We start from the raw sequence: 27,660 nt of genomic DNA on the forward strand, positions 1-27,660 counted from the left end.
TCTTGCCCATGATGATAAAGAAAAATTTTGAAACATAGAACCAGATTGGGAAAGATTGGGGGGGTAGAGAGAGAGAGGGATCAGTAGTGGAAGAGATGATGAGTGCTATTAAGGTTTTAAGAGATGAGCTTGGGAGGACGGAGCAAATGAAGCTGGAGATGATGAGAGAGATTGAGAAATGGATATAGGAAGAGGATATTGGAAGCAGAAAGGCATTTATGTCTTTTAACCTTCATTTTATAATTTTTATTTGAAACCAGGTCCTTGATAGAAATTACTTAAATTCAAGAACCCAAATCATAATTTTATATATTTAAGGGTATTTATTTGCCATTTTTCCTAACAAATTTTGTAAAAATTTCTGAATTTCTGAGCGTTTTCCTTACCTTCCCGGACTCCCTTGCCCTAGCCTCCCGACCGTTCTCTTCTTTCAGTTCCCTCTGCGGCCTTCGCCTTCCCTCCTTGCTCTGCCCCTCTCCCCTCTGCTCTCTCAGTCTCGCCGACGCCGAGGAAATACACATACATACTACTCTCTCAGTCGTCGACTGTCGCCCCTTCCTGCTCTCTTAGTCTTGCCGACGCCCGGCAGAAACACACACACATATTGCCCCGCTCCTCTCTGCTCTCTGAGTCTCGCAAATCGCAGACTCGCAGTCGCAACCATCCACTGCCTTCCTTCTGCTTCGTGAGTGAGTTTGTGTTGTTTCTAATTTTAGATTCAAATGTTATGTTCATTTTCTGTTTCCTTGATGTTTGGAGTTTGGATTTCTTTCTTTCTTTCTTTTTAATTAGTGAATGGGTTTCTGTTTCTTCGATGAACATGAGCAGATAAAGTATTGGGATTGATTCGTATTTAAGTGTTTAAATTCATTCTCCTCGATGAAATTGAACGGATGAAGTTGACGTGTTTGAAGTTTAAATTGTGAATTGAAATGTTTAAATTTCACTCTCTGATTTGATGCGTCTCTGTTACAAAAGAGTCTGTGTTCCGGGGTGCAGTTTTGCAGGTTGCAGCTGTTTCATTAAAAAGAAGGGGGGGGGGGGGGAACCCCATTTAAACACGGACGGTTTAGCCCGGCCCGTTTAATGGGGATTAAACGGGCTCCTACTAGGCTACGAGCTAGCCTGAACCCATCTAACTGTAAACGGGCAGTAGGGAAAAAAAAAATTTAACATGGGCAATGTGAGAATAAGTTATAAGGACTTGTAAACAGGACCGGAGTGGTATTGTTTTTCTTGGCCACGATATGTATAATTCTTGAATAAATGTTTGCTTGATTATTGTCTTTCACGGGTTCTTGATTGTGCCTTTTATTTTAATATTTTTTAATAGAACATTAATGTTAGTTCAATAATATTGTGAATATGGTTTAATTCTAAGCATGCTTCCGGAAAAGAAAGTGGGGAATATATGCCAAATCTTAAAAAACAGCGCGTTTGGTTGCATTGCGTACTATTTAGGCGCTATCTATTTGATCAAGTTTCCAAGGCTATTCGTATATACCGATTACAGACTGTTTCACTTCAGTGGAGCATAGGATGGGAGAGGCAAGTAAAGATGATGTTTTCGCATCGGTTCACTCCACTGTATTCAAAGAATCAGAAAGCCTGGAAGGAAAAATCCGTCAAAATCGAGGGCTACGACTTTAATCAAGGTGTGAATTATCCACAGCTTCTTAAGTCCTTTGTCACCACTGGGTTTCAGGCTTCCAACCTTGGAGATGCTATACAAGTCATTAATCAGATGGTTCGTTTTGCTCCGTGGATACCACCTTGCCTGTTTTACTCCTACCTCTTTATTTATTTTGTTCTCTTGAGACTTCCCTTTAATTCTTACAAATTTTTCATTTGTGTCCTTGGTAAATTAATTGGAGTGAAGCTAGATTGGAGTCTGGCTGATGAGGCCATAACGGAGGATTGCAATGAGGAGGAAAAGGACTTGTCCTACAGAAAATCTGTTAGATGTAAAGTTTTTCTGGGCTTTACTTCTAACCTTATCTCGTCTGGTGTCAGAGATACAGTTCGGTACCTTGTTCAGCATCAGATGGTGAGTTTCTTTGGTGTCTCTGCATGTAGCAGGGAATTTAGTTCCCCCAGTTTGGATTTTGTATTGCAAAATTGGTTTTGAGGTGGCGTGTTGACCTGTCTTACTTTTTCATATCTTGTAGGTTTAGATACTCAACTCATACTATGATCTATCTAGAAAGCTTGGAATGGATTAAGATTTTTTGGACATGAACCTTTTAGATATTATGATACATCTATTCTGCAGGTTGATGTAATTGTTACAACAACAGGTGGCATAGAGGAAGATCTTATAAAGTGCCTTGCACCAACTTATAAAGGAGATTTTTCTCTACCAGGAGCCTATCTTCGCTCTAAAGGATTAAACCGTATTGGTAACTTGTTGGTCCCTAATGACAACTATTGCAAATTTGAGGATTGGATCATTCCAATTTTTGATCAAATGTTGAGGGAACAAAATGAGGAGGTATTCCTTTTCATGCCTGTGTTTCAATGCATTATGGATTCAAATAGTACAGATTTTTTCTGGATCTAAAGCTACATTCTTCCTAACATGTTCGCTCATCCACAGAAATGTTTCTACTGTGACTTTCTACTTCCTTTTGTCAGTTAATTTTTCTCTTTCTATTATTATTAGAACTAGGGCATGCGTGGTTTGTACTTTTGAAATCATGATTTGTTCATTATTTGTGTCCTTTTTTGGAAAGATTTGCGCCTGTTCTTACTTGTTTGTGTGTGTATATATTTCATTTTTCTGTCTTATTTACCTTGTCCTTATGTGTTTTCAGCATGTAACATGGACACCATCGAAGTTGATTGCTCGCTTGGGAAAAGAAATAAACAATGAGAGCTCCTATCTTTACTGGGCATATGTGGTAAGCTTGAGATCATGCTTAGATCTTCTATAATTAATGCTGTTGCTCAATCTTTTTCTGATTTAAGTATTTTATTTTTCTATTACACATCTTATTTTCCTCATTTACATTGCATTTAGCCTTTAGATGACTTGCAATGGAGGACGCAAAAGACAGGGTATAATTATTTGTCTGCCACAATATAAACCTTGAATCGCTTGGATTCAAATATAAATTCCTGTAAATTGAAATATATTTTTCATTGCTTGGAAAATGTGCTATGGAAAAGAGATAGAACTACGAGGTGAAATTGAAAAATGTAACTAGAGGTGCACTTTGCTTCTTGCATTTATACACAGGTCCGTGCACGTTCATAGATGTGCGGTCATACAGATGAAGATATGCCATTTAGTTCAGTGCAGCTTGCCATGAAACATTTTTCGGATGCCATTAGCACCTAATTACCTCACTTAGGCCATACGGGGCTTGTTATTAGGTGATATTCTGCTTTAGGGCTCACAATGTTTAACACTTGAAGCTAATTTGTCCTTGTTTTGTCTTGTGTCATCTCATTTGCATCAAATTAGTTTTACATGGAACTTAATGTTGCAACCATGCCTCAATGACCTAAGAATATACCGAGCCTTGTGATAAAATTACATCATACCTTTTACTGTCAGTATTCTGTGCGTTGTGTATTCACAGATTGAAACCTGGTTACTCTGCTATTTTTCTGCTTCATTAAACATTGTTCTAGAATATAACCCTTAATATCTTTAACTTTTGATGGATGTTTTGCAGAACAATATTCCAGTTTTCTGTCCAGGCTTAACAGATGGCTCATTGGGGGACATGCTGTACTTCCATTCCTTTCGAAGCCCTGGCCTGATTGTGGACGTTGTGCAAGGTATGATTTTCATTATTTCAACTGCATGAATGGTTGCCTATGGTATGGTAGTACCATAATATAATTAACAATTGGACAGATATTAGGGCCATGAATGGTGAAGCTGTGCATGCAAGTCCAAGGAAGACAGGCATGATTATTCTTGGAGGGGGGCTTCCCAAGCATCACATTTGCAATGCCAATATGATGCGCAATGGTGCAGATTATGCAGTTTTCATAAATACTGCGCAGGAATTCGATGGGAGTGACTCCGGGGCCAGACCAGATGAGGCTGTTTCATGGGGAAAAATCCGGGGATCTGCCAAGACAGTCAAGGTGCATGTTCTGTATATCCTTATGACTGCTTGTTCCCAAATTCCACCAGACTTCTGCCATTAAGTTCTTCAGTTTTAAAAAACTGCTTTTATTTCATTAAACAGGTACATTGTGATGCAACTATTGCATTCCCTCTTATCGTTGCTGAAACATTTGCCACAAGAGGGAAACCTCGCTGAAGTACATCCAGATCTGAACATGTCCTTATCCCCTCATGCCTCAACACACATCTTTCTTGCTTGTTCAAAATATAAAATATCACGCACACACTTAGTCAACAAGGGGGAAGCCTGATCTGATTTTCTTCTCTGATATGAACCTCTATTCCCTATCGTCAGTTGATGTTGCCGTACAGAGAAATCACTGGAGATGGGGTTTTGACCTCTTACCCGCTGAGATCAGATAGCTTCTTATTTATTTATTTTTATGCAAGTCTCCTCTCTCTCTCTCTCTCTCTCTCTAAAGAAACACATTAATAGGACATTAACCTTTGCCCTTATTGAGGATTGGCTCATTCTCTGGGAGCAGTGGTTCAAAGTTGGCTTTGTCACCTGCAGAGGAAAGTTTGAAACGTTGCTAGCTGGATCTTGTTTATCCCTATGTTTTGGTTCTTCCCAATTGTTTCCTAGTTTGTCTTTTTTAGTTTTTCAAGCTCTAGCAGTTGCTGTCAACAGCCTCTGGAGTTTTGTTTGCTGAGTTAAATTTCTTGATGTGCCAAGAGAGAGGGATATAGGGCGATCTTGATCGATTTGTTGGCCAGTGGGACAACCCTTAACCACTTGAAAGCAGATAGAGAGAAGACCATGTAAACTAAATCGGGTGCGACAATAGGAAATATTGTTGGTACTCTTATTAAATGGCTTCTATATAAAGTCAGAGATTTTATCATCAAGATCTCTCCGAATTTATCATTAGTTTATTGACAGGTATTATGCGACCAGGATATGCAAAAAGAGGGAGCAAAATAAGAGCGAATCTAATTGCAATTGAGGTTGAGGGGAAGTTCCAACGCCTTTGTTTTGGATGTAGAGACTGCCAAACAATTCGTGTAAAATACCACCTAGGTTCCAAATATAAGATCTCCAAGTGAATTTTATATTTAGGACCGTAAGTGCTATTTAAATATCATTTGCATATATAAAACATTATATAACACCGAGAGAATATAATGATTTTTTTAAGGCTTGAGGCTTAGTGCTGCAGTGACCGTGTTTAGGATTTCAGCGGGTTAAATTTAGGGAGAGTTTGTTGTTTTTCCGGTTTGGCACTGTAATGATGCGTTATTTGCATTGGAAGTTTGCAACTTCATTACGTAACTACGCAAGTGAAAATGTAAGGTGAAAAATTCCGTAAGTGAAAATGTAAATATTTAAATAATAAAATAGTGTCCACGCAGCCACTTTTGTATTGCTAAATAAAAAGGAAGAAAAAGACCATATTTTTTCGCTCCGCTGGTTCCTTTCTAGGAGAATTTTTTCAGAATTTTCTTGATCCTGTAAAACATAAAATCTTTTGTCTTGCGTATTTATTAAAATTTTTCTTTTCTACTCTTAGTAAAAAGAGTGTTTATTAATAAAATTAACTATTTAAAGCCATCAGCTGATCATTAAATGAAAATATTTTGGAAATAAATTTGAATTTTTGTTATATTTATTAATCCAACTAATTTTAACTACTTTTTTCCGTGACAATTTTAACCACCTTTTTTTGTATTATTGAGAATTAGTTGCCGAAGATTAAAACAGGGTAGGGCGGGGTTCCGGTAAAAAAAAAAAAAAAGGGGGGTGGGGCAGGGAACAACACTGCTCTAGTCTGCTTGCTCAAAGAAACGACATCGTTCGATTAGGGCATCGAAAATGCCGTAACATGCTGCCCTAGCTTCCTTTTACCATTTCATACACCAGCACTATACTGCAATTTCCCGCCTGGGCCTCATTTCCCGCTCTGTCAACCCTAACTCCTCAGCTGGGTCATAGCGAATGGGGCAGAAGAAGCTATCGACTTCGGATCCCAGCAATGAAACGAAGAAGAAGCGGCGAGTTGGCTTCTCCGCTGTTGGTAAGTGTACTTGGTACTGAGTCCTTGTTTCTTTTAATTTCTTTTATTTTCTTCTTCCTCATTTTTTGGTCTTGTTACTCTCGCTCGACATTTTACTCTTGCTCTTTATGTGGATTTTATTATCATGTTTTTTGCGCTTGCATGATCAAATTTCAAGCTCACAACAAAATTTTCAATTCGCATTGTGCAGATGCTGGAGTTGAAGCCAAGGAGTGCATAAAAATCTTTCTAGGTGTGGAAATTCTTCCTATTAACGACTATTCATGATTCTTATCCCTTATCATGCTGCTGGGCAGCTTCTGACTATGTCTCTCATTGACTCTATTTTTATTAGATTATTATACATTAGATATTTGATGCTATTAGTGGTCGTTCGCAATCTCTTTCCCGTGGGCTATACATGTTGTTTTAATTTATTTCCAATTGTATTCCTTCTTGCAGTGCTGAGAATAGATTTTTCAGTATTATAAGTGACTAGGATGGCAGGACGACGTAAGAGCGTTTTGCATGAGCTACATTCTTTGCTCATATTGTTCAGGAGAGTTGAAGGATAGTGTCTCTTTGGAAAAAGTTCGAACTATCTAGTATTTGAAACCGACATGTTTTGACATGACCTGTTTCATATCATTCACGAAGTCGTACTGGAAAAAAAACAAAGAAATCAGTTAAATATTTGAGAAGCTGATTTCTGGCTTATGCCCAGCCCATGAGTATAGTGTTATTTCTGGGTCTTGCATACTCCTCTGTTTGAGTTGCTTGTGAGGCTTGTAGGCCATATTTTTGTTTGTTGTCTTCCTTTCACTTACTGGATGTTATTTTCTGCTACTTTTCCTGTCACTAAGCTTTACCATTCTTGGTTTACTAATGATTTGATCTAGCTAATCTGTTCACTCATGTGGCATTCTTTTCCTTTGATTGCCATGTTTAACTTCCTCCCTTGTATCATTCTTGTTGACATGTCATGGTAATTCTTTGATGTAACTTGCATATTCTTGTGGGACCTGGCATTGTTGTATAGTTTCGAGCAAAGAGGAATTTAGCACTCCAGAGAACTTTGTCATTGACCCTGTGGACTTGAATAGTTTTTTTGATGATGATGGGAAAATCTATGGTTACGAAGATTTGAAGGTAATGATTGTTATAAACAAGCCAGAGATACATTTGCACATGATCAAAATTGAATAGTCTACAGTGTCTCTCTCTTCTTTTTTTTAAAGTTCTGTCTGTTTTGTTCTTACAGATCACTATCTGGGTTAGCAGCGTGTCCTTTCATGCCTATGCTGATATTAAGTTCCAGAGTTCATCTGATGTAAGTGCTGACTCTTTCCTCCTCCTCCTCCCTCCAAAATTGGGGGGGTTTGAAGGGGAGAGAAAATTTTGTCCAATGTTTACTAATGTACCCACAATTCTTTTTTTTTTAATGTTCTGTAACTGTCCATACCTAAAATTAGTGGTTCTCCCTCTTCTCTTACTTCTAGGCTCTCTCTTCCATGTTTCTCTTGCCAACTAGGTTGTTCAGCAACATGACAGAGAAGTGGTTTTTTAGTTGTTTAGTAGTCTTAAGTTTCTCTTCCCAGATTTTATTTTATTTTTTTTCTAAAAGTTTGAAAATCTGATTCTACAAATATAATATTTTTGTCCTTATATAATTAGCTAATATTATCTGTTACAATTAATGTAAGGGCATATTTGTCCTTATATAATTAGCTCCCTCCCTTCCCCAACCAAACAAGTGGTCATTAAGGTACTTTTCTTCCTTTCCCCTCCCCTCCCTCCTTTGAACCAAACACTACGTAAGTAGCCTGTCAATTGAATCCCTTGAAAAAGACTTATGTCACGCATGCTAAGAGACTTAAATCATTGTGTTAGTATTCTATAATTCATGGAATTCCGAATTGAGTCATCATAGAGATTTATAGGTTGATGTAATAGTGCAATCTACAATTTGGAGAAGCTGTACTGTGAATCTTGTGAAGCTATTTTCTCCATGAATTCAAGGACATAAATATAACGGTATTGTATATTTTAGTGATTTGTTCATGTATGTAAGTTTAATCCTTCTATATTATTTTTTTGATATGAAATCTTTTCTGTTATAAAAGCATCAAATTATGAAAGAGGAATACTAAGTTGATTATCAGCAAGATTCTTACAATAAACTATGTGAACAATACTTTTAGAAATATTAATGCATAGACACACCAAATGCCAAAGATTCTTTTCAATTTGACCTGCTCTTTTTTCTCTTTTTTCTTGCTGCTTTTGCACATTCTTTTCAAATTTGTTATTTGGTTTGTTTTACCTTACTAGAATTTTGTTTTTCTCCTCTTGTTTAATGTCTTTGACATCTTCTGTTGAATGTGCTGTTTTATTTGTTAAAGAGAGGAAAAGGAATCACAGATCTGAAATCTGCTCTTCAGGTATGCTTCAACTTCCATTTGGCATCATTGATTTTATACCTTATACGTCTACTCAGATTAGTATTTTTTTTTTTTTTGGAAATAATTGATAATGTTTTTATTTGACAGAGAATTTTTGCTGAGACTCTTGTTGAGAGCAAAGATGAATTTCTGCAAACATTTTCAGCAGATAAAGATTTTATTAGGTGTTTTATATTTTCTCAGTTTTCCACTTTTCAATTTTTTGCTACTTCTTTTTTTAAGTTTTCTGATCTATTATTTAATAATTAATTGGTTTTTGTTTTCCTAAGTTGCACATTCCCTGGATGTTTTGCAGGACAACCATCTCAAATGCAGAGGTTTTAAAGAACAAAGCTTTAAATGGCCATGTTACTCATTCTAATTGTCATGCTGAAGCAGCTGCTTTGGATTCCGAGGTGGTAATTTATGTTTTGGCTTAGTGCATTGTATGATAATTGGAAGATGTTCAATTGCTTACATGCTACGCTGTAACTTCTGTTATGAAAAATCTACATCAGGATCCCAATACCAGTATTTTCTGAGCTATCTTGTGATTGAATTAGTGGGAACAATATAACTTTTATAGTGCTTCTAAGTTGTAACTTAGGCCGAGAGTTAACCAGTTCACTGTGCATTCTGTTGTGTTTCAATTAAACTAACTACTTATTTGTGACCATTAGTGTTTCTACACATGGAGCAGTCTTTCGGGTGTAATGGCAAATTATCCATTTCCCCTCCTTCTATTTGCGTTTTTTGTGTTTTCTTTTTATGATATGTCATTAACTGGCTGTCCTCTGCATATATGTTTGTGTTTTGATATTGTTGCTATCCCTTGATATTGCTATGCTTCTGAAAACCCTGCTTATCATGCAAAATTTATGGGACCAAATGCCACACTTAATTCTTTTGGCATGCCTAGCTTGGGCCCATGAGATAATAACTATTTTCTAAATTTGTACCTTAAAATTCCGAATCAATCATGCTTTCAATGTTTCTTTCAGCCTCATTGCCATTAAATATCTTATATATACACATCTATGTACAAGGATATATTCTGAAATTTTCTTTTGGATCTTTTTGAGCCAGGTTGTCCGTATGGTTGCAGGCAGCATGGCTACTGGGCACCTTTACAGTCGCCTAATACCCCTTGTTCTCCTTCTTGTTGATGGTAATGATTACCTATTTTGGTGTTCAGAGCTTTGCTTTTTGCAAAAATTTATGCTACGTTTTATTGTTATTGTAGCCTAGAATCCTTTTTAATATTCCTCACACAGGGAGTAGTCCTATTGACGTCACTGATCCAAGATGGGAACTCTATCTCCTGATTCAGAAGAAAAGTGATCAGCAAGGAGAGACCCAATGCAGACTTATTGGTTTTACTGCTGTTTATCGATTTTTTCACTATCCTGATGGTTCTCGATTGCGTCTAAGTCAGGTTTGATGTATCCTTTTTACTATCAGTTACACGACAGCCTCTGTCAAGAGTGCTCTCAAATTGTTCTGTCTTCTGATAAGACCTTCTGATGGCAGATACTTGTATTGCCTCCCTACCAACACAAGGGTTATGGTCGGTCTCTTCTGGAGGTGCTAAATAATGTTGCCATATCTGAAAATGTTTTTGACTTTACTGTAGAAGAGCCATTAGATCACTTCCAGCATGTTCGCACTTGCGTAGACACACTTCGCCTGCTTCATTTTGACCCAATCCAACATACTGTTTCTTCCGCTGTTTCATTTCTAAAGCAAGGAAAATTATCCAAGAAAGTGCACTCTCTTCGGCTCTTACCACCCCCAAATGCTATTGAGGATGTTAGGAAAAGCCTGAAGATTAACAAGAAGCAATTTCTCCAGTGCTGGGAGGTGTTAATCTATCTGGGCCTTGACCCTGCTGAGAAGCACATGGGAGACTTCTCGAGCATTATTTCAAGCCGAGTCAAGTATGATATCCTGGGGAAAGATTCTGGAACTTCTGGGAAGCAACTTATTGAAGTACCATGCGAATGTGATCCGGAGATGTCTTTTGTCATGTTCAGATCAGCAGCAAACGAATCTAGTACTGTGCAGATGGATGACAATCAGAAAAATCAGGAAGAGCAACTCCAGAAGTTGGTACAGGAGAGGTTGGATGAGATTAAGTTGATTGCTGAGAAGGTAACTCTGCATCGTGTAAAGTGTTAGGTTTCCTAATCATGCAGCTACTTTACACTCTTCTTAGTTAGGGGGTAGTTTCATGGTTCAATGGGCTTCGGTTTCTTGTATTGTTTGTGTAATTTCGTGAAACGGGTACAAATTGAGCATCTAACCATGTTACCAGAATTGAATGGGTGCTTGCAATAGACAATATTATGCCTTTAATGTTAGACATTTGGGATCCTAATATTAGTATTGTAATGTGATCCGTTAATGACACTGATTACACTAGTGCATGGTGTTTCAGTGCCTGATATAGTATTCTGGTTTTAAATATAAAACTCATTTTATAGTGTAATGTAAATTTTATTATGAAATGGGTCTTACATTTAGGAGTTGAGGAGTATCAAATATTCTAGTAAATTTAGTTATTACTAAGCATGGAGTTCCTAAGATGCAATAATTTAATTTTTATGAAGTCTATAATTACAATGTTTCAAGTAAAATTACTGGACCAGGAATGAACTCCGAGGTAATGACTTTAATTTGGAAGTGCGTGTTAATATGCGGAATGGTTTGCCTCGGAATGCATTTGGAAGATGAGCAGCATGTCTTAAGCTTCTGTTCCCTAGGGTCTTCTAGTCTTTTTCTCAAGCTCTAAGCTTGGAGTTGTATTTCAGGAAAACAAAAAAAAACAAAAGAAGAAAAATAGAAGTGCGTATTGACACTCGCCGTATGATGCCAAACTGTAAGATGACAAAATGTTATATTTAGCATCTCGAGGAAAAATTCTACATTTTCTCAAATATAATTTGCCTTTATTGGCTGAAAGGCATTTAGGAGGTGTTTGGTAACCTTTAAAAGTGCTTCTTAGAAACACTTTTCTGCAAAACGAGGCAAATTCCTTCACATATTTACTTCGTAAACCCTAAAAATACTTCTGAAACCATGATTTGGTTTCTATCCAAACACCTCTTTAATAAACAATCAACCAATCTTGATATGATGCTTTCTTTCTTTCTTTCTTTTTTTAAAAGAAAAAAGGGCAAGCAAAAGCTTGAGAAAATGAAGAGGTAGAACAGACTCCTAATAAACACGTATTTTTTTTTTCATCAAGAAAAGTTTAGGTGAAGTAAGTTCAGGGTTTATTAGGGTTAATGTATGCCTCCAAATTTAGAAAGCATTTATAGAAATACTTATATATTGCCCACTAATAAGATTCTTATATTAGTAATGGGATTTGAACTCATAAGCTCATGGCTTATGAATTAACTCTTTTAACACTTGTTGGCTCCTAATAAACATACGTAGACTCAACACAACTGATTCATTATGTGCCAAAATTATGCCTAAAGTAGCCACTCGCCACAGACGGTGCCTACACCATCTTAGATGTAATTAGTGCTTCTGGTAATATCATTGGACGTGAGGTTTAGCTCCACAGCCCTGTGATCATAGAGCATGTCTCTATAATAAGGGATCGTAATGGATGCTCAAGTTCACGATATCTTATCAAGGAGCATCTAAAAGAGTGGGTATATATTTATAATCCGATCACAGCCTGTTCGTGTACAAGCTTGAAATCATGTTTTGATGGATGGCCACCAATTCGGCTTCTGCGACCAATATCTGCATGGAAGCTCATCAATCACCCTTGTCATCTCGAAGAACTCCCCGACATGCCGTTCGTTGGTGCCAAACTAAACCATCAACATGGTGGCGTTCAACTCCAGGACTCCTCCAACAGCACTCACCTCGGGAGAATTTGATGCTTACTTGCATTTAGATTTTTTTTTTTGGGACAGAATTACCTGCATTCAGATTGACTCAATAAGTAAATTGCAAATGGTTTTTGCAAATTTGCAATAGCTTAGATGGTCTATAGATTTTAGGGATAGATTAAAAATCACATTAATGTTATATAGGGAAAAAGTAGTACTACTTCCGGTCCTTAATATAAGAGCTAAATTAACCTTTAATTTGGTCCTAAATATATAGGACTTCAATCCACTTTATTTCTCATATTTATCCATTTTTTAAAAATAGTTCTTGTAGTAGTTGTACATGTTAAATGTTCTATTAAATGATAATTTTAGTTAATGCACATGATTAGTAAGGGTATTTTAGGGAAGGTAACATCTATTTATTACAAATAACTAACTTAACAAACTTTCTTAATCTACTCAAATTAATCAACTGGCTCTTATATTAAAGACTGCGGAGATAGTATTACTCACTTCATAATTCATTTTATCATATTTATAATTCTAAATTGAGTCTTTCTTTTACAGGGGTTACATTAGGTTATTGAAAAAGTTCAACGTAAGCTGAGCACATGTTAATCTTGTCAAGCCTATTTTAGTAGCTAGTGTAAATCATGAATTGTGCATAATGTAATACGTGATAATTATAGTGAAAAATTGAATGCATGAATATAGAAATACAGATATCTTCCTAAAAAATAATTAACCATCTAAATAATTAAAACGTGAAATGTAATCAAATTATCACCATTAAAACGGTATTTATTTATTTTCCCAACTTTTATTATGTGGCCGAATAAAGTAAGATGCAGCCTATTGGGCCTCAAAACCCAGCTAGTCGTCGATAAAATATCCTCCGCACTCCAGAGCCCAAATCAATCAAAAACCCAGCAGCTTCTATTTAAATGGAAGAAAAACCCTAGATCTCGTTCTTCCGGAGATACAGGGTTTCGCGGCTTCTTCATCGTTGCTTGTTTCAGGTGTGAGGTCGGGAGCAACTCGTCAGCGCTATGGGTAAGCTCAAAGATGCATGTAGTTTGAAATGCCAAGGTTTCGGTGTTGTTGATTTGTCATTCGATTGGCGGTTTTGATTGTGATTGCAGGTAAGGTGCATGGATCTCTGGCTCGTGCCGGTAAGGTGAGAGGCCAAACTCCTAAGGTTGCGAAGCAAGACAAGAAGAAGAAGCCCCGCGGCCGCGCCCACAAGAGGATGCAATACAACCGCCGCTTCGTAACCGCCGTCGTCGGTTTCGGCAAGAAGAGAGGACCTAACTCATCGGAAAAGTGATCCATTAGTTCAGTGATGGTTTTTCTAAATTTTGTCGGGTTGGACTATATATTACTAGTTAAATTTTTCGTCCTGCTCATGTGAACCCGTTTCATTCTTGTTTTGGATCAAATATTCGACGTGCTCTATTGAAATCGGTTTTAGTTTCCATTTATCTGGCCTATTTTTATTTAGTTTTCTCTGTCCTGTTGTACTTCCTCACACTCTTAACTGGTTTGTGATAGTCGTTGAAACGTTAAAAAAATTGATATAATCCAAATTTAGGCATTAATCTGAGTTTATAATTGAGTTTTCATTTCGGGATTATGGAATTCTGTGCTGGAGATAAAGTGTGTGCAGTGGTGTACTGGACACGAAGGGTTTTTTCATGTTTCTGTCGCTCTGGAAGATTGATTCTACATGCTATGCATGATTGTTGAAAGCCAAAGTGGACTATGTAAATTTCTAAATTAGTGACATAATGGCAAAGCGCATATCAATGTGATACCCATTATGCTTAGCGGCAAGAGGTGAGAACTGAGGTATGGTGTTTAGAATTTAGAATTGGTTTTCAATAGACAATTCAGAGTCAGTTTATTAGTCTTGTGATAAAGATTTGCACTATTCTGGACCGTAGAGGAAACTCCCACTTTCATTGAGCCGGTGATGTAGGCCTTCTTTGTTTGTACAGACCCTTTGCTTTATTAGAATTTCAGTGAATCTTGAACACAATGACCTGTATTTGAAACCGTGAACTTTTAGGCCACAAGGAATCGATCAGGATGAGAAAGGTATTCGTATTTTGGTGGGTGCTTGTTTGCGATGGTAGCTTCATATAATTTCTAGCCTCTTTCCTTTCTCCCTAATGCCATGTCATATTTTGCTTTGCAATGTTTAGACTAGGGAGAATCAGTCCTAATGTAGAATGTGGTCTGAACCTTTACTCAGCTTTTGAGAGTGCTATGAAAGATGTACATTTTCTTGGTAAAAAAACCTGTGGCTAAAGCTGAGCTGGATTTAGATCAGCTTGACCAAGGTAGGCCTGGTCTGATCTGCTCGCCCATTAAATTTTTTCGCCCTCTTATTTTAACGCTTATTTTCAACCCGACCTGATCCACTTGAATCTAGATTTTCTTGTATTAATAGCCTCAGTAGTTGAAATCATATGGAACTAGTGATAGCACTTTCAGGTCAAAAATAAAAATTAGTGTATTCTGTTTAATCCTGGATTTTTAATTTAGAGCACACCTGGGAATGCGTTTTAAACTGCATATAGTTGTCCTTTAACAAGTGATGATCTTCTGCGTGGCATTTCTTTGTGGGTATTTGATCCTTAAATTTTTTAATTGAATATAAAATGGTTACAAATTTTAATGTAGTCATGCAGTCGTCAGACTCCATTCCATCAGTATTATTTTTTTTTCTGCTAACGAAGAATGCTCGTACTTTAAATCCCATCTTATTTGGAATTAGATAGTTTGAGAGAGAATGTTTGTGTATTAATACATGTTCAAAGGTTAAAAAGACTACGGGATTTCTTTCTTCTGTCTGAGTGGCAGAAATTTGTTTCTTTGTTTTTTTTTTATATACTGGAAAATACTTAAACAAAACAAAACACCGAAGTAAAACAAAACACTCTAATCTCCTGTGTCTTCTTGAACGAGACGCATGACGGCTTCCGGACTCAATTTGCAAACCCACGCTGTTAGCAAAAGCATGCTTCGCCATTCTATCTGCCAAAAGATTCTCCTCTCGTGGAAGAAACTGAGTCACCACCTTCCAGTCCCTCTGCAATATGTCTCTGACTTCTAAGATCAGCTTCAGGTCTTCCTGGAGGTCCGAAGGTTCGGTCTGAAAGAGCGCTAAGGCTTCTTGAGAATCACTGCTTAGCCTGATATTTCTGAAGCCACAGTCCCAAGCTCTCTTCAGGCCTAAAAGACAGCCCCATATCTCTGCAGAAAGAGCGTCACCCATTGGTAATTTAAATTGAAAGCCTTCAATGATCTTCCCATTGCTATCTTTAAGGACTCCTCCACAAGTAGCACTTTGGTTCATAAAAGAGAAAGCTCCATCCACTTCGACATACGCTTCATAACCAGAAATCGCAATACTGTCCAGATTAGCAGATTTAGAGGAGTTACTAAGATGCGCTCCTCTAACTTTGGCAATGGCTCTTATCATGCTACCCAGAATTGCTATGGCTCGAGCCACAAGGCTGGATGACTCCTGACCAGAATTATTGTGAACTCTATTATTTCTATCACACCAAATTAGCCAACATATAATGATAAATAACTCCTTCGACGCTCCTTGGGAAATACACGCATTACGTTTCATATTCAACTCAAACCATTCCTTAGACTGTGCTGAGAAGAAATGATTCTGGGAGGAGGGCTTAATTATGGATTTCCACATTTGTTTGATGTCGTGACAGTCTCTAAGGGCATGTAAGCCATCTTCCACATCCGAGTTGCATCTATCACAGAAGCCTATAGGGCGAAGGTTCATTTTCTGCTTCTGGGCATTGGTTGTAAGTCTTCCGTGTAACATTATCCATGCAAAAAATTTGCATCTTTGGGGAATTTTAAGTTTCCAAATATCCCTCCATCTGCCAAGGGCATTCGACAGGATGGTATTAAGAGATTGATAAGCAGAACGGACTGTGAATTTACCACTTTTCTCCCACTTCCACCTAGCTTGAATCTTGCCGTGTCAATCTGGAACCTGTTGAATGCCTTCCTCTACCTTGCTCCAGTTCTGTTTTATGCCGTTCCAACTTCCAAGTATTAGAACCTGGTTTTTTCAAATTGACTTTTGGTAGAAGGCCGTTGCCACACTCATACTTTCCCCTAATAACTTTAACCCAAAGCGAACAGCGATCATTCACGAGACCCCATCCAAGTTTCATTATAAAAGCTTTATTTTTTTGCTTGATATGCCTCATCCCCAGTCCTCCAAGTCTTTTTTCGTGACAAACTGTTTCCCAAGAAACAGAGTGCAGCTTCCTTTTCTCCTCAGTGGAGCCCCACAAAAATTCTCGGGCCTTCCTCTCAATAGCATCACAAGTAGTAACTGGGATGTTCGCTGTTTGCATAGAATAATTCGGCATGGCTGAAATAACGAATTTAACAAGAGTATCCCGTCCAGCAAGCGAAATACAAGAAGCGTTCCAGTTGCTCAATCTATCTCGTACTTTATCAATCACATAATTATAAGTGCCTGGGTTTACTTTCTCATGATGAAGAGGTACTCCAAGATATTTGCCCAAATTTGCAATGCTTGCAAAGCCTAAGGCCTCACTCATCTAATTAACTCGAGTGTGGTTGATGTTGCGAGAAAAGAAGACCTTGGTCTTGGAAGTGTTGATCTTTTGTCCTGACATTCTGCAGAATATATCTAGACAGCTTTTTAAAATAAGCACTTGCTCCATGCCAGCTTCTGCAAACAATAACAAATCGTCAGCGAAAAAGAGATGGGATATAGGAGGTCCTTTCTTACCAAGACAAATAGGTCGCCAACGTTTAGCCATAACCTCTTTTTGAATTAAAAGGGCGAGTTTTTCCATGCAAATAACAAACAGATATAGGGATAAAGGGTCTCTCTATCTCAAACCACGGGATGGCAAGAAGCTTTCTACTTTACTTCCTTCCCAAAGGATCTGTATGGACGAGGAACTAATGCAAGCCCGAATGACCTCACTAATTTCTGTAGGAATTTGAAGCTCCTCAATACATTGCATGACAAAAATCCCATCGGACTCGATCATAAGCTTTTTCTAAATCGATCTTAATCGCCATAAAACCTTTCTTGCCAGTCATATTTCTCATAGAGTGTATGACTTCCTGAGCTATAATGATATTATCCGAGCTTGTTCTGCCAGGTACAAAATTGCATTGGTTGGGAGAAATTACCTGCGGAAGAAGGCATTTAATACGATTAGATATAACTTTCGTAATGGCTTTATAAATAACATTACAAAGACTAATAGGTCGGAAATCACGTATAGTTTCAGGAAACTCCCTTTTTGGAATCAAAACCAAGAAAGTATGATTAATGTCTTGAATACTGCGAGGATCCTCGAAAGCTTTCCTAACCACACGAGTAATTGAAGGGCCCAAAATCTCCCATTGACTTTGAAAGAACAAAGCATTTAGACCATCAGGACCAGGTGATTTAAGAGCTCCCATGCTAAAAATAGCAGAACGTATCTCGTCACTTGAAACCTCCTTTCTCATATCTTCTTTCCACACGTCGTTAATCAAGGTAAAGGAGCAACCATTGAACGTTGAAATGGGGCACACTTCATCCTCCTCAAATAGACCTCTGAAGAAATTAGTAGCTAAAGCTTTTATCTCTGCTTTGTCATCAATCCATTCATTCAAATCATTCTTGATTGCTTCTATTTTATTCTTGTGCTTCCTACCATTCGCACGGGCATGAAAATATTTTGTGTTCTTGTCTCCCAACGAGTACCAACTACATTTGGCTTTCTGTGCCCACATGAGTTCTTCCTTGATCAGGACCTCCTCTAACTCCAACCAGAGCTTCGTTTGGAGTTGTTCAATAGAAGAGGGAAGGCTTGAATGATTGTACTATCTGTTGATACCTTCGAGTCTACCCATTAGCCGACTCTTGAGCTTTCCCAAATGTCCAAAGACATTATGACTCCAAAAGCCCACTTGCGACGTAAAATTCTCAACATTATCTTTTCAGCAGACATTCACATCCCAGTTATCTTTAATCAATCTGGAGAAATCCTTGTGGATAACCCATGAAGCTAAGACTCGAAAGGGACGTTCAATTTTTTGCCTGGGAGTGACTAAGGACAAGTTAAACAAGATGGGTCTATGATCTTATTTAAACCAAGGTAAGTGCTTGATGGAGGCATCAGTGTATCTCTCCTTAAACATATTATTAGCCACCACTTGATCAATACGACTTTCCACACCTTCCCCGTGCCAAGTAAAATAAGGGCCAACACATTCTAAGTCATTAAGCTGCAAATTTTCAAACCATCTGACAAAATCTCTATCCACTGAGATGGGATTATTCGCGTTCGATCTACGATCTCGATGGTAAAGAGTTGCGTTAAAATCTCCTCCAACAATCCATGGCCAGTCTTCAGTTGGTTGAATATCTGAGATCTCTTCCCAAAGTTGTCTTCTACAATTTACATTTGTGCTAGCATATACTGAAGTAATAAATAACTTCTCATTGCCTTTTTCTGCTAGCACGTGGATAAATTGATTAGATTTTTTAACTATAGAGATGTTGAAGCCCACGTCATCCCAAGCAATCCAAATGCCACCATGTAATCCGTCTGAGTCGACAATCTCACAATTATTGAAGCCTAGTTTCTTGCAACGATTCTGTGCCATAGATCCGCTGCATTTCATTTCAAAAAGAGCCATAAAATTGATGGAGTAACGTTTTTTAATCTCCTTTATGAGACCCGTGAAGGATTTTGATCTTGTTCCTCTGCTATTCCAAAACAGACAAATCATGAGGTACCAACTATAGGGGAGACAGTGCTTATAGGTCCCCTTAATTCAAAAATATTATCTTGTGAGTGAGAATGTGAAGATGGGTTCATGTAAGTAGAGTCTTGAGGAGTGGCACCATGCATCTCGAGGGCCATAGAGTTAGCTGGAGCATCAAGAGAGCAGTCCATTTCAGCGTTTTCATTTACCATTGGGCTTGCATTCTGTTGTTTAGACAATATTATTTCCATTGACCCATTACTAGGTTCTGAGGATAGGACTTGAAAAGGATTGGGTGAGTTTAAAAAGTTTGATTTACCATCATGGGCTATCTGTAAGGAAGGCCCAGCTTTGGAAAAACTAATTCTCTTGCTTTTCTCCTTACCCTTAAGCCTCCGATCTCCCTTATTCTGACTTCCCTTTGTCACCGGGACCCACATCTTTTGATTACTTTGTTCCTTGCTAAGTATAACAGCAAAATTGTGCTTCTTCTCCTTGATTGTTGCCTCTGAAATCCCGGTAGCCTCATTAATACTAACGTCTCTTTCTCGTGAAATCTTCACTTCTCTCTTCTCTTGCGTGATCTTCACGATACTCTGATTCTGATCTCCTGGTTTCCCGGACATTCTTGGTTTGCTTCGCCTTGTGCGTTGAACGAGGTTCCAGACTCCAAAGCCCTCCGTTTGTGGTTGACCGCTGACGGCCTCCGATGTTACACCGACATTCGCTTCTCTGGTTCGTTTTCCGCCTTGGTGTTCAACCTCCTGTTCGGCACTAGCTTCTTTAATTGCCTCAATGGTCTCTATCATAGGAGTGGTGCCCTTTGGTTGATGCTCCTCCTGTTCCTTTGCCGTATTCTGATTAGTAGTTTTCTCAGGGCAGGAGTCTTTATGGTGGCCATATTTGCCACAGCAGAAGCAGATCAGGCGCAATCCCTCGTATTCGACACATCGACGTCTCCCAAAGATGTTAACAGCTGACTTCAGACGTTTTTTAATATCTATTTCTACACATATCCAAGCATACTTACCTCTTTTGCTTTCATAGGTGACCCGATCAATTTTCAGAGCTCGTCCAATCAGAGAACCAATCATCTTTAAGCTTTCAGCATTAAAGAATTCTAACGGTAGTAAAGGTATCCTGATCCATACTGCTATCTTCTTTTGCAGATCGGCACTCCATGGATCAAAGTTTGGTTGCCAACGTTGGACAACGAGGTACTTGTCCGACACCATCCACGGACCTTCCTGATAGATACGATTCAAATCCTCCTTGTCTTCAAAAGAGACCACAAAATAACCATTATCGATATCTCTAGTAGTGAAGGCTTTGGTCGTTTTCCACATCCACTTTAGGCTGTTCTTCATGACCCATAGCGGGACTAATTTCCCAAGCAACTTCACAATCAGTGACTTTCTCCAAGAAGCACACCATCTCTCGTAGTCCGCTCTCGACACCTTCAGTGTTGGACAGTCCTCATCGTCATCAGCATCCACATCCTCAGTATCATCTCTTACCCCATCCATGTTTTCCTTACTGAAATAACCTTGCAGACCATCAATATATTCAGCCCAAGCTTCATCGAAGACACTGGCGCCTTTCCTGTCTCTTGACACCTGATCTGAAGAGGTACCCAGAAGAGTGGCTTTAAAAGATTTAGACGTTTCCTACGTAGGCTCATCTTTCTCTTTTCCATCTGTGTCTGCCGGCGACAGATGTTTTACTTTCTTTCTCGTTCTTTTTGCCTTCTCGCCGTCGCCTGTTCCTTCCCCTCCGTCGGTGCGTTCGCTCTCAGCCATGTCTTATTCTCTCCTAGTTTATTCTACGCTAATTTGTTTCTTAAACGAGTGGTGAGGTTTAAGTGAAGGTAGAGATGGGAACACGTTTCTGATCGAATTTCATATAAAAAAAAGCTTATCAATGTTTTATAGAAAATTCTCTTAAGCTTGTGGAAAGTTGGAGGCCTTGAATTTATCATGGATGCAATTTACTCAGGTACTAGTATGAGTACATTACAAATATTTTAAGAAAAAATTAATTTGGAGGTTCTTATAATTTTCCTCAATTTTGGATTAGTTCTTTATACTTTTTCTCTTTTTATTGAGTCGTTTAGCTTTGATCTATTAGATCTGTGTTAGTTCTTACCGTTAAAAAAATGCTAACGCCGTTAAAAACTTCGGTTAAGGAACCACTAACTCATGCCTAGAATATTCCTTTTCTTCTTCACCCACGTCTCCCGGGACGACCTTCGCTCATTCCTCAGCACCTTTCTTGACCATCCGACTTCCGAAGTGATCGGTTGATCACTGATCAGGAGGCCTTCCATTAATTCCCATGTATTGATGGTTTTTGGTTCTACTTAAGGCCTGCTTGCCAAAGCTGGGAAGAGCCTTTGTCCAACAGCTTTCTTCTCACTAATTGTACTATACTCTCTAGAATGGGCTGTATCATATCATCAGTTTCATATATGCTTCACATGTTTCAACTATGGAAGTTGATTGGGTGTGACAGTTTCTGGATTGCACTCTGCTAATGAATATCCTTTTTTGTGGTTTTCATCATTTCACTACATGTCATCGCTGCATTTGACAATCCTCCCAGTCATTTTGGCAGCCAAAGTTCAGATTTTTTGTGATCATGGGTTGTGCTAGTTCCAAGGAAAAGCGATGTAGCCATTGCAATTTGCAAGGTGTCTTATTGCCCTGTTCTGAGAAGCTATTCAGTGCACGTCCGTCACCCACCTCAAACAAAAGACGATAGCCATCATGTCGTAGGGCTGAGGCTGACCTCAACTACATTTGGATCACTCGAGCTTGGTTTGAGTCAGAAGGCTTTTTGCTATGATCTCGCAGTGCTTCCTTAACCGAAGTTTTTAGCGGCATTAGTATTTTTATAACGGTAAGGACTAACATATGTAACAGAGAAAATTAAAGGACCCAATAAAGAGAGAATTAATTTTACTTCGGGTTATTGGGAATACGATATTGGTGATTATTTATGAGTTTGGTGGAAAGGGATATTCTTGTAATTTAACGTTTAAGCAGGAGGAAGTTAGAGTTCAATTCTGCTTTTACCATTGTGATGGCATGAATTGGACATCATCTGGCCCTTAATGTGACTAAAGAGCAGGAAATTCGGTTAAGATCCCCACTAACTTGCTATTTGCGTTCATAAGAAGCACTAGAACTCTTTCGACAAATCCACGACGTAAGAAAATTAGTCATTGTTATTAGCAGTAGATAGTCGGGTTTAATAAAACAAAGACAATTGATTAATTAAGAGTATTATCCATTTGAAAGAAACATGATATGAATCTTCAGGGAACTTACAAAATACATAATAAAAACTTGAAAACTAAGTTACAACTAAATCAAATTTACAAATACCAAAATATTAATTTTTCCTAAATAATATTCTTGATATTCCTATTTGACAACTTAGATATCTAAAAATAATATATCCAATAAATTTTACAAGATAATGCAATTAATGAATATTTTTATCTCTCTTTTTTCTTAAATCACCTGTGATAGTGATTAACTAGCAGTTGGAAACTGATGACGAACGATAGCTAAGTTCTGATGACATATTATAAAAGTTTTGCTATAAATAACCAATGGAAGCTAATGAGTTACTAAATTACACTTGTTAATTTTTAAACCTATCTTATGATTAAAATAGCAACAGATATTCTTTTGGAGAGTGTAATGTTATTGCAAAAAATTTGTTGTGAATTAACTAATAAGGACTTGTGAATTATTAAAATGAACTTGTTAATTATAACCCTTTCTCGTAGTTAAACAACAACAAAGGTTTATAGTATCAGTCCATTGTAAGAGGACTGAGTCGTGGCTAAAGCTAGATACAATAGTTGCGATGAGGTCTGAATACGAAGAGGGCAATTTTATTATAAAAGTTTTGTTAAGAATAGTTAATGGAGTTTTGTGAATTGCTAAATTAGACTGGTTCATTTAATCACAAGATAGACTTGTACATAAACAAGTTCCATTTAGGAATTCACATTAGCGCGATAATGCTTTTTCTATAAGATTGAACTTTTCAATTAATTTTTTTTATATTCCATCATGAGACAATCTTAGAAGTTAACAAGTTTAATTTAGGACTTCACAAAGTTTCCTGTGAGAAAACTTTTGCAGTAGAGCTGTAGCTCTGTTCACTATCTGTCACCAAGGCTTATACCATTTTCGCCAGCCCCCACCCACGGCTGGCAAGGGTGGCCGCCCCTCAGCAAGTTGATTTTTTTTTTTAAAAAAAAAATGGAGTGGTTTTGGGGGAAAAAAATGAGGAGGCCATGCGCAATATTTAAAAATCTCAAATTGGATCTGTAATCCAATTAGAAATTTATTGAATTTATCAACCTAATTAATAATCACATATAGTCTGTAAGAATTAAGAATCTTAGTTTTTGCATGCCACATTTGTCACCCCTTATTACATCAATGCTATGTAAGATATACTCTTCTGGTCCTATTTATAAGATAGAGAATAAGATTTTTTTTTTGTCCTATTTATAATCATTGAAAGAAATTTTTTTATATGAATGTACAATTTTATTCTTTATTTATTATTGTATTGATTTTGTTTACATGAAATATAATATATATTAAATAAGGATAAAATTAGAAAATTGTTAAATTTTAAATGAAAGTTAATAAAATTTAAAGTTTTTCTTAGTCTGTGTAAAACATGTTGAAAGTTATTTATAAATAGGACTTCAGGAGTAAGATGGCTTTTGTAAGAACTAATCAATGATTTGGGGGAAAAAATCAGATAACCAACTTTTTATTATTATCACGAAATTTTAAGAATTCAATATTTAAATCTTATTTAGAATTTAACAGTAAATTAGTATGTATTAAAAAAAGAGAAAATTATAATAAAATTTTAAGAAAAGAAAAATTTATAAAATAAGTCTTAGAAATTAATATTTTCTATCCTGAAACTTGTTATTACATGTTGTTTAAATTGTTATTAAAAATTTTTAGTAATTATTTTTTTCTTGAAACTTGATTATAATTTTCTTTTTGAAAAATGTATGTATTTTGGGCCAGTTAAAAAAAGTACGTAGAAGTTTTACAAAAAAATATATATTTACACAGTAGGACATAAAAACTAATTTCATTTCTATTACCAAGAAAACTAATTTCATTTTGCTATTCAAGAGCTTACAATCTAATTCCTAGCCGCCACGTGGAAAGTACTTCCCCACGGTGCGTCGACGATGACTAGAGGCGAAGTCAGTTCTCTCGAGTCTGATCTTTCGTTCTTCTACTTTTCTTCTCAAGCCTTGATCTTCTTTCTGGGTTTTGTCCATCAGACTTAAAACCCTAATTTGTTTTAGTCAGGTTCGCACTTCTTGCTTGTGTTCCTTCTTTCCATGTTCAATGTTCGATTTTTAATCTATTTTTTTGCTTTCTGTACAGTTCAAGTCGAATTAGGGTATTATCTCATCTAATCTCTTTTGTACTTCTTTGTAGTGCAGAAGGCTATCGGAATTTCAATATCCTGTAAGGGCAAACATGTGGAACCGACTCGTGGGTAAACCTAAAAAGGAAACGAATACTCTGACGACTTTGGACAAGTTAAATGAGGTGGGTTGGTTACGATTGTTGAAACATATTATTTTCTGTCTTTCCCTTGCTATGTTGTTGGTGAAACGATTCGGTTGTAAATTTTTATCTTTTGATGGTTTGTACTCTACATCGGCAGTGAACATGCAATTCACTTTTGCTGGTAAATTGGTTATGCAAGATTACTGCAATTACTTTTTTTACTGTTTGATATTAGGCTAGCTTTTGTTTTACTCTTCCCAGATTTATGAAGGTTTCATGCTAATTTAGTCCATTGTAATGAAATTTTGCTTAATCAACTTATGGTGATCGTCTAATTAATTTTCAAATTAGTAACATTATTATTAGAATTTTTCTTGCATTTCTTTTTAATTAGTACAAGGTCTTTTGTTATCCATTCATGCCTAGCAATGATTTTCTAGTCTTTGAATGATGTAGACACTTGAAATGCTAGAAAAAAAGGAGAATCTCCTTGCTAAAAAGGTTGCAGCAGAGGTCGAGAAGGCCAAAGAGTATACTAGACGGAAGAACAAAAGGGGTATGTTGCTGAATGCATGGATGCTTACTCGAGACAACTTTTCCATGTTCACTTCCTTTTAATCGCCATCTTTGCATACATTTCTGTTACCCTGTTGAGAGTTGGGCGCATATACAATGGTCAACATTTCACTTTGAGTCGGCCTAACAACAACACAGTTTTAGTTCATTTGTAATAGTTCCACCGGGAATAAAGGAAATGTTGTATGCGTTATTATTTGTATGCGTTAACACAATTGCATATAGTCGAAACTCTGCACATAGTGAGACGGCTGTTTGTCTCCATGGTCTTACGCTCAAATGCTTTAATCTTATTGTGTGATATTTGGTGCTGGAGGGCTATGGTGTGTGGAGTGTAAGCTTGCACGCTAATCTGCAGCAATTGCTTTCTTGACTTAGACATGTGAAAATGGTTTTTGATTTAATGTGTTAGTGTACAATCTGGCCTCTGCACCATAGTTTCATCATTTCTATGGATAAGCTTAACACATGCACTACACACAAACATTTAAATACCCACTAATCGGATTTTTGTAGTCCATGGGTTCTGAGTGTCTGCTTAATGCAGCTGCAATACAATGTTTGAAGAAGAAGAGGCTATATGAACAGCAAATAGAGCAGCTTGGAAATTTCCAGCTGCGTATTCATGATCAGGTCTGAATGTGACTTCATAGTTAGCATGAGTTCTGGCCATAATTGAGTTTGTTTTTGTTGAGCTTCTGTTTCACATTATGCTGGTAAATTATGTTACAGATGATAATGTTGGAGGGTGCTAAGGCCACCACAGAAACAGTAGATGCTTTGAGAACTGGAGCATCTGCAATGAAGGCTATGCAGAAGGCAACGTATGCAGTGCTAATTTTTGCCATGGCATATATAGTGATTTCATTTTCAGTTTTAAAGTGTTTTCTGATATTCTATTTGGCTCAGGTTGGCCTGTTTCAAAACCTGAAAATTTCACTATTGCAGAAAGCTTTTATCATTGCTGTTGTTTCATGCTTTGGCTCCTTTACTCCCTCCATTTTCAAATTATAAGATGGTTTTAACCAATTTACAAAGACCAATAAGGGTAGTTAAAGGTAGCTTGATAACTTTTTTTTTTTTTTGGGGGGGGGGAGGCGGGAAAGAGGAGTAACATTACAATAATACCCTTGATTCATACTAACCTCTATCTCTGTTTGCTAAAACGAAGTTATGAAGGCCTTTTTGGAAAACAATCATAAAGGCTTCATTGTTTGTCATAAAATGTTTTGAAACACAAAAACCTTCCAGACTATGTCTTTTAATTTGAAACTGAGGGAGTACTAGCAGGCAGGTTATGAACTGATGCCGTTGTCTATTCAATATTGTTGTGCAGGAATATTGATGATGTTGATAAGACCATGGATGAAATCAATGAACAGACTGAGAACATGAAACAAATTCAAGAAGCTTTGGCAACTCCAATTGGCGCATCTGCTGATTTTGATGAGGTTGTGTTCGGTCAGCTGCAACTTGCAAACAAAATATTCTTCTTCTGATTATATTGTAGTGTTACTGTCTCATCAAAACCAGCATATAATTTGTGGGACATTTTGAATTCTTGTCGTTTCAGGACGAATTGGAAGCAGAACTTGAAGAGCTTGAGGGTGCTGAGTTGGAAGAACAGCTTCTGCAGCCGGCAACTACAGCTCCAGCAGCCCCAGTGCAGGTCCCAGCTGGGCGGCAGCCTGCTCGGCCCGCACCTCCACAGAAGCAAACTGCTGAGGAAGATGAACTGGCTGCTTTGCAGGCTGAGATGGCACTTTAAGCGGGTCCCCTCTGGTTTATTTTACCGGGGTTAGATTAGCGTTGCAACTAATATGGAAATTTGGAAGACCTGCGTCCAAGCCATCTTACTTTCATGTTTTATATCACTTGGGGAAATCGCTTGTACATCATAGTATGAATAAGATTGCTTATTCTGAAAAATGTTGGGATCTTATTGCACGCAGTCGATCTTATTGATGGTGCTAGAATTTTGCATCCATTATTGTGCATTATTATGTGCAGGCGATTGGGGAGTACTTATTGTGAACTTACTTAAAAAGAAATAGAGGATGTTTTCTAACTTGGCAAAAAATTGAACAGGGAAATCTTGTTTTGAAGCTTGCAATCTACTTTTCGCCTGAACCGGGTTGTCAACTTGTTATTTGCCAACAGGTTTTCAACCTATTGAATGTTGCTTTCTTTGAAATGAAAATGTTGTATGTTTGTTCAATGAGCTGTCCTATATAAATGTATGTAACTAAACCCTGGGGGATTTAGGGTCATCTTTTAGTACTCTTTTTTTTT

At 37.4% G+C, this 27,660-nt stretch overlaps 5 protein-coding genes across 6 annotated transcripts; 4 read left to right on the top strand and 1 right to left on the bottom strand.

Moving 5' to 3' along the window:
* The first annotated feature begins 599 nt into the window (after positions 1-599).
* LOC114741663 (deoxyhypusine synthase-like) lies at positions 600-4,990 on the top strand. Its single transcript, XM_028929916.1, is given in 9 exon segments — positions 600-689; positions 1,529-1,617; positions 1,619-1,747; positions 1,880-2,047; positions 2,273-2,491; positions 2,814-2,900; positions 3,681-3,786; positions 3,866-4,101; positions 4,206-4,990. Coding segments are annotated over 9 exon segments (1,110 nt in total). The 5' UTR covers positions 600-688; the 3' UTR covers positions 4,281-4,990.
* Positions 4,991-5,999: 1,009 nt separating this feature from the next.
* On the top strand, positions 6,000-11,067 carry LOC114741662 (histone acetyltransferase type B catalytic subunit-like). The gene is made up of 10 exons (XM_028929915.1): positions 6,000-6,159; positions 6,350-6,391; positions 7,178-7,287; positions 7,400-7,468; positions 8,541-8,579; positions 8,688-8,764; positions 8,896-8,995; positions 9,666-9,747; positions 9,854-10,014; positions 10,110-11,067. Exons 1-10 carry the CDS (start codon positions 6,081-6,083, stop codon positions 10,755-10,757), a joined length of 1,407 nt encoding a protein of 468 aa, XP_028785748.1. The 5' UTR covers positions 6,000-6,080; the 3' UTR covers positions 10,758-11,067.
* Positions 11,068-13,402: 2,335 nt separating this feature from the next.
* LOC114741664 (40S ribosomal protein S30) lies at positions 13,403-14,031 on the top strand. The gene is made up of 2 exons (XM_028929917.1): positions 13,403-13,486; positions 13,576-14,031. The coding sequence occupies exons 1-2, from the start codon at positions 13,483-13,485 to the stop codon at positions 13,758-13,760; spliced, it is 189 nt and encodes a 62-aa protein (XP_028785750.1). The 5' UTR covers positions 13,403-13,482; the 3' UTR covers positions 13,761-14,031.
* A 4,561-nt stretch (positions 14,032-18,592) lies between these two features.
* On the bottom strand, positions 18,593-19,117 carry LOC114741654 (uncharacterized). Its single transcript, XM_028929909.1, has one exon. The coding sequence runs from the start codon at positions 19,115-19,117 to the stop codon at positions 18,593-18,595; it is 525 nt and encodes a 174-aa protein (XP_028785742.1).
* A 5,375-nt stretch (positions 19,118-24,492) lies between these two features.
* LOC114741667 (vacuolar protein sorting-associated protein 32 homolog 2) lies at positions 24,493-27,448 on the top strand. Of its 2 annotated transcripts, none has more exons than XM_028929928.1 (7): positions 24,493-24,585; positions 24,723-24,831; positions 25,249-25,348; positions 25,916-26,001; positions 26,101-26,192; positions 26,705-26,819; positions 26,942-27,448. In XM_028929928.1, exons 2-7 carry the CDS (start codon positions 24,760-24,762, stop codon positions 27,134-27,136), a joined length of 660 nt encoding a protein of 219 aa, XP_028785761.1. In that variant the 5' UTR covers positions 24,493-24,585; positions 24,723-24,759; the 3' UTR covers positions 27,137-27,448. The 2 variants fall into 2 exon arrangements, with proteins under 2 accessions (XP_028785761.1, XP_028785762.1); XM_028929929.1 differs by having other exon boundaries at positions 24,500-24,585; positions 24,718-24,831.
* Positions 27,449-27,660: the final 212 nt, after the last annotated feature.

The sequence above is a fragment of the Neltuma alba genome, unplaced genomic scaffold (genome assembly GCF_004799145.2).
Source record: "Neltuma alba isolate B1F8T4 unplaced genomic scaffold, ASM479914v2 tig00003455_pilon, whole genome shotgun sequence".
NCBI classification, from domain to species: domain Eukaryota; kingdom Viridiplantae; phylum Streptophyta; class Magnoliopsida; order Fabales; family Fabaceae; genus Neltuma; species Neltuma alba.

What these genes read in the sequence shown, in the direction of transcription:
- LOC114741662 (XM_028929915.1), top strand. Translation starts at nt 6,081, where the DNA reads ATGGGGCAGAAGAAGCTATCGACTTCGGATCCCAGCAATGAAACGAAG. An exon ending in AGTTCCAGAGTTCATCTGAT is followed by an intron (nt 7,469 to 8,540) that starts GTAAGTGCTGAC and finishes TATTTGTTAAAG; the next exon opens with AGAGGAAAAGGAATCACAGA. An exon ending in ATCTGAAATCTGCTCTTCAG is followed by an intron (nt 8,580 to 8,687) that starts GTATGCTTCAAC and finishes TTTATTTGACAG; the next exon opens with AGAATTTTTGCTGAGACTCT.
- LOC114741654 (XM_028929909.1), bottom strand. Translation starts at nt 19,117, where the DNA reads ATGGCACAGAATCGTTGCAAGAAACTAGGCTTCAATAATTGTGAGATT.
- LOC114741667 (XM_028929928.1), top strand. Translation starts at nt 24,760, where the DNA reads ATGTGGAACCGACTCGTGGGTAAACCTAAAAAGGAAACGAATACTCTG. An exon ending in TAGACGGAAGAACAAAAGGG is followed by an intron (nt 25,349 to 25,915) that starts GTATGTTGCTGA and finishes TGCTTAATGCAG; the next exon opens with CTGCAATACAATGTTTGAAG. An exon ending in AAGGCTATGCAGAAGGCAAC is followed by an intron (nt 26,193 to 26,704) that starts GTATGCAGTGCT and finishes ATTGTTGTGCAG; the next exon opens with GAATATTGATGATGTTGATA.